Here is a 6,016-nt window from a genome sequence, read left to right as displayed (position 1 = left end):
CTGCGCTTGATAAAACACAGTGGACCAACACCAGCAGATGACATGGCACCCCAGTGACTGTGGAAACTTGACACTGGACCTCAAGCAATGTGAATTCTGTGTCTCCTCTCTTCCTCCAGACTCTGGGACCTTGATTTCCAAAGGAAATGCAAAATTTACTGTAATCAGAGAACATAACTTTGGACCACTCAGCAGCAGTCCCAGGCGAGATGCTTCTGACGCAGTCTCTTGTTCAAGATTGGCTTGACCTGGGGAATGCGGCACCTGTAGCCCATTTCCTGCACACGCCTGTGCACGGTGGCTCTGGATGTTTCTACTCCAGACTCAGTCCACTTCTTCCGCAGGTCCCCCAAGGTCTGGAATCGGCCCTTCTCCACAATCCTCCTCAGGGTCCGGTCACCTCTTCTCATTGTGCAGCGTTTTCTGCCACACTTTTCCCTTCCCACAGACTTCCCACTGAGGAGCCTTGATACAGCACTCTGGGAACAGCCTATTCGTTCAGCAATTTCTTTCTGTGTCTTACCCTCTTGCTTGAGGGTGTCAATGATGGCCTTCTGGACAGCAGTCAGGTCGGCAGTCTTACCCATGATTGTGGTTTTGAGTAATGAACAAGGCTGGGAGTTTTTAAAAGCCTCAGGAATCTTTTGCAGGTGTTTAGAGTTACGTCGTTGATTCAGATGGTTAGGTTAATAGCTTGTTTAGAGAACCTTTTCATGATATGCTCATTTTTTGGGACAGGCATTTTGGGTTTTCATGAGCTGTATGCCATAATCATCAGTATTAAAACAATTAAAGACCTGAAATATTTCAGTTGGTGTGCAATGAATCTGAAATATATGAAAGTTTCATTTTTATCATTACATTATGGAAAATAATGACCTTTATCACAATATGCTAATTTTTTGAGAAGGACCTGTATATAGTCAAAAATATTGACAAATTCCAGAATCATCCTGAAATGTTTGTTTGTGAATCAAATACATGAAATTTTTAACTGCAAATTGGCCAATAATTTAAAGGGAACCCTTGAAAAATGTTTTTGCTGATGTAAAATTCACATGGACCCAAGCCTGAGAGCTGTCAGCTGAAATAATTTAAAGTGTTTTTAAAACCATCTAAGAGCATATCAACAGAGCGTGACAAAAAATGTTGGTTGCTTCCAGTCAGCTGTGTCTAAACTTTGAGACAAGACAAACAAAAGCTAAGGAACCCGTCAAAGTGTCAGGACAGAAATCTAAAATTCAATGCTTTTAAAACAGAAAATGCAAAACAGCAACTAAATCGATTTGCCACTTTGTCAATAAATGCATACTTGTTGACGTCTTGAACCTTTCGTAGTGATAAAGTAAAACAAAACATGACCAAGGTTTTTAAATTCAGGAAAATTAATAAAAAATAAATAAAAAGTCTATACAAAGCTTCACACTTTTTTTTTGTAAGTGAAAGTTAAACTTTTATAAACTCAATTTTCTTGACTTTCCCATTGATTTTTGAGCTACTTTTGACTCTGAGAGCAAACATTTACCAAAATGCCTTTATAAAATGGTTTTAAAACCCAAGGTTAATATGTCTGATACATTGTAGCTATTTCTGTCAGAAATTTTCCAAACATTTGTCAGACCATTGTAGTTACTTCAGCTGATGTCACCGTAATACAGTGAGCAATAAAATAATAAAGAAACTGGTGCCTTCATTCTAATGGTACCTCTGCTCAACTTAATAAAAATAAAAATATATACATATATATATATTTATTGCATTTCCTGTTTCATTAACTGTATTTAATAAATAATAATAGTAAAAAACAAACAATATAGGAGAAGAAAAATCAGCAGCTCCAAACCTGAGGTCATGGTCCTCAGTCAGAAAAGGCTGCAGGCTTAACTAAACTTGGAAAATGACAAAAATAAATTCCATAACTTTTACAGTACAGTTGAAACTGCACTCATGGAGGATATTGGTTTTATTAGAGAACACCTAGTTCAGTGGCGTCGTCCACAATCAGAGCAGCATTGTAACCACATCTTCTCTGATAAGCCTGTCCTCTGTATTCTCTCTCCCTCGCAGTGATTAGTTAGTTGATAAACTCATTTTATGCTAATCTGTTCTTATTCCAAAGAAACAGAAAAAAAAAATCTGAAACCACGTATCACTGGACAACTTTTGAGTGAATAAGATTTTGGAGATTAGACTTTCTGGACACAAAAGTGTTTCTAATAGTTGTTTTATTGTTTACTGAACTTTCCACCCCCTAAACAACACAACAACAACAGCAGAATACCACATATGGCACATTCTATGCCATCAACCATTATACAGCCATGCAATCTACAGTAATAACCAGTTTATAACATTTGACCTGGATTTGTGAAACTGGGGTGATGAAAAGTATAGAAGCCCAGACAAGATCAAATTTATGTGTGGACCATGATAAAATGTCTGTCTTTCAAATGAGACTACATTTCCAGACATTAACAATTACTGCGTGTCTCGTGGATTACACGCTGTTAGCCTCCTTCACATGACATTAACCCGGCGAACTCTCAGAATGTGGTTGGTCTCAGCAAATCTGGAGAACTTTCTTCGCTGTGAGGGCAGTGATGATGATGCTACACTCTCTGACTTACACAGCTAGTCTTCGTTAACGTCCACATCACCAAGACACTCTCCTGTGCTCTGACCATACTTTTAAAGCACAACATTCCTACACTGATACCAACATGTACACCCACTGTCCCACCGTGCCCTGCAAGACTCACTCAGACCACATCAGGGTGCAGCGATGCACTCTGATCACACCGTGCTAGAAACACTTGGCTACCACAGATGGGTGCGATGGTGTTCGTAGCCCAGGCACGAGGACTTTGACAGTCCGGCTTCAAAAATGTGATTGCCCAGAATTGGGGCTTTAAGAGACTACTCGAGTAATCGACATATCGATTCCTAGGACATCTATTGAGTTTTCAAATTTCACGTCGAGTATTCGTGGTTATGTCATTACGTCGCCGTTACGTCATTGTGTCACGAGTCACGTGATCTGCACCGGGCGCGGGTTACAAAATGGATTCCTCCCAGCAGATGGACTGAGCGGAGCAGGCCCAGTCTTGTCAAACAGGTAGAAATGCATCAGTAGTCTGGAAATATTTCACTAAAGATGAATCTTCCGGTTCAACTACCGTAAGGAAACAGAAAATGAAACAACTTCCTGACTGTTAGGAGCTTGTTGTGAACCGGTGTTACACCATATTCTGTGACCACCGTATATTGTGACTGTAGGGGGCGGTGTTGCATGCACTGTTGCTGGTCACATAATATGGTGTAACACCGGGTCCAATCGACCGAACCAGAACCAGCTTCCTCTGACCTTGTTTCACAAACTAAAAGCAAAAAATATGAATCTCTAAACCTATAAAAAAACTATAAACATATTAATCTCTAAAACTAAACCTAATGTGCACCACTGCGGGCGGTGGTGCAGGGTGGTCGACCCCCCACTGTTTTTAGTTTCGTTGTTGACGTGCCGCACGTTTCTTTCACTTTTGCAGCTTAATAATAATAATAATAACTAATAGTTTTGTTTTTCCTGTGACTTATTTGCAGTATGATAAATGGTAGGAGCGTAATATATGCTCCCAATGTTTTGTTGATCTTTTTTGTAAATAATGAATCTTTTTTGTGGTTTTATTTATTTATTTTTGCATCTTTAGATCCTATGACGTCATCAAGTACTCAAGTTCTACTCGAGTCTTATGTTAACGTCGAGTTTAAAAATTATGTAGTCGTTCAAGCCCTACCCAGAATCCTGATACACCACCAACACCACTACTTTATGGACTTTGGGCCCTAACCCACAAAGACCATCCACATTCTGGCTGATATTTATTATTTAATTGTAGGGAGGACAGTGTGAAGGGCGTTTTTTGGGAAGAAGACAACAGTGCAACAACCACGACTTCTTCTCTCATTGAGATCCAATAATCAAGCCATTTATTTAAACAATTTATTTCCTAAGTATGTTTAATAAAGGGGCAGCACGGTGGTGCAACTGGTAGAGCTGCTGCCTCTCAGCGAGCAGGTCCCCGGTTCAAACCCCGGTCCAGAGGCCTTTCTGGGTGGAGTTTGCATGTTCTCTCCGTGCATGCGTGGGTTTTCTCCGGGTGCTCCGGTTTCCTCCCACAGACCAAAAACATGCATGTTAGACTGATTGGTAACTTTAAATTGTCCCTAGGTGTGAGAGAGAGAGTGAATGGTTGTTTGTCTCGTTTGTCTCTATGTGTCCCTGTGATGGACTGGAGACATGTCCAGGGTGTACCCCGCCCCTCGCACAGTGATTGCTGGACATGGGCACCAGCGACCCCCGTGACCCAAAATGGAATAAACGGGTAAAAGATGATGGATGGATGGATAATAAAGCAAGAATGTTCACCTTATTTAAGATATTGTGTGTTATTGTTCAAAATGCTATATTAAGCAAGTAAAAGGAAATCTTTAAAGGTTGGTGACTGCACATTATTTATACCTGTACCTGCTCTTTATAACCTGCAGTTATAAAGAGCTTCAGTAGTATCATTTTTTGGTAAGAAAAACATGACATCTGATTTTCATTACGATTGTCTGTTTACATTGTGTCTTGAATAATGGTCAATGGACTGTACTTGTACAACGCCTTTATATTTATCAAGACACTCAAAGCTGTTTACACAACAATCTGTTCCCTCATTTATCCATTCATACAGCTCTCTACTAGATTTATACAAAGACTAATCAGTGCTTTAGATCACATTCATTCACTGAAGGGACACGCATCGGAGGCGATGAGGAGTTCAGTGTCTTGCTCAGGGATACTTTGGCATGTAACTGATGGTGGATTCGAACCCCCAACTCTTGCATTGGAGGACGACTGCTCTAACCACTCAGCCACAGCCGCCCAGTAATGGTAACTTAATCTTTTTTTTTTAATTAGACTTTAGTTTCATAAAAGTAAAAAAGGAACAATTCATTTTTTTTTTTACTTTTGTGCACCAAATCTAGGTTCTAGGACAAAAGTACTTAAGGTTCTCTTCCACAATGACCTCAAAATTAAGAACAATGGAATTAAAGTCCAACTTTTTGATGAAGGAAACCAAAATTCTGCATCAGAGCAGCCATTCACAACCTTCCTTGAGTGCTGATCAAGTTGTTATACATGTTTTTTGTGTGCATTTGTTCCCCTTCCGTCAATGCAAACACATGTGAAAGTCCTGTTTCGTGAACTTGCTGACATGCAACACTGAGGCTACATTGTTGTGTTTCCATCAGAACTGCTGACTTTATGTGTAATAAATCAAACTGCTTTAGAAAACCTTTGAGCAGTAAACTTCAAGATACCATTAGGGATCAAACACATTCCTCTAAACACACTTTTTGAGGTTTTTGTACTTTAGTAAGAAATCCACTGAAGAACATGGTACTCTTTTGTTTTTCTACTGCAGTGAAATGTATTGGAGAACATTCTTGTACATCCTTGCCTGCAGATATTTCATTGTCTGAATTAAGAAAAGTACAAAATGAAGTTTTTTTTACCTTTCCCACGTACTGAATGTCCGTCCCAGTGTACTCCTCCAACAGAAAGAATTGGTTCCACATCCAGCCTCGTTTAGAGCGTCTAAGCGGCACTCCGTTGGCATCCTGTCCCATCAATCCTGTTGAGCCTCTTCGTCCCCCTGTAGTCCTTCGAAGGGCCCTGAGGCCGTAGCCCGGAGAGCTGAGGTGGGCCACAGCCCACAGCACCATCAGCACACAAACTGTCCTTCGACTCATGGCCACACAACCACAAAACCTTCTGCCTAACGTCACCCCCAGAGGTCTGTGTCCGGTGGTCAGAGTATTGAATCGGGTCTCATGCTGTAAGCAGGAAAGGCTCCTCGGACTCACATTGAGCAGCAATCAGCTCCTGAAACACACACACACACACACACACACACACACACACACACACACACACACACACACACACACACACACACACACACACACA

The 6,016-nt window shown here is 40.7% G+C and overlaps 1 protein-coding gene across 1 annotated transcript in view; it reads right to left on the bottom strand.

The window, feature by feature from the left end:
* The window catches only part of LOC119426797 (cadherin-10-like), a 54,475-nt gene extending 48,554 nt beyond the window's left edge, over positions 1 to 5,921 (bottom strand). The window contains exon 1 of the mRNA XM_037694378.1: positions 5,563 to 5,921. Within this exon, the coding sequence (XP_037550306.1) occupies positions 5,563 to 5,799 (237 nt within the window). The 5' untranslated portion in view covers positions 5,800 to 5,921. The remainder of the gene's footprint in view (positions 1 to 5,562) is intronic.
* Between the last annotated feature and the right edge of the window lie 95 nt (positions 5,922 to 6,016).

This window comes from Nematolebias whitei, chromosome 20 (genome assembly GCF_014905685.2).
Source record: "Nematolebias whitei isolate Nwh7 chromosome 20, NemWhi1, whole genome shotgun sequence".
Lineage (NCBI taxonomy): Eukaryota > Metazoa > Chordata > Actinopteri > Cyprinodontiformes > Rivulidae > Nematolebias > Nematolebias whitei.
Note: the sequence above shows the minus strand (reverse complement) of the source record. Positions and strands in the feature narration are given on the sequence as shown.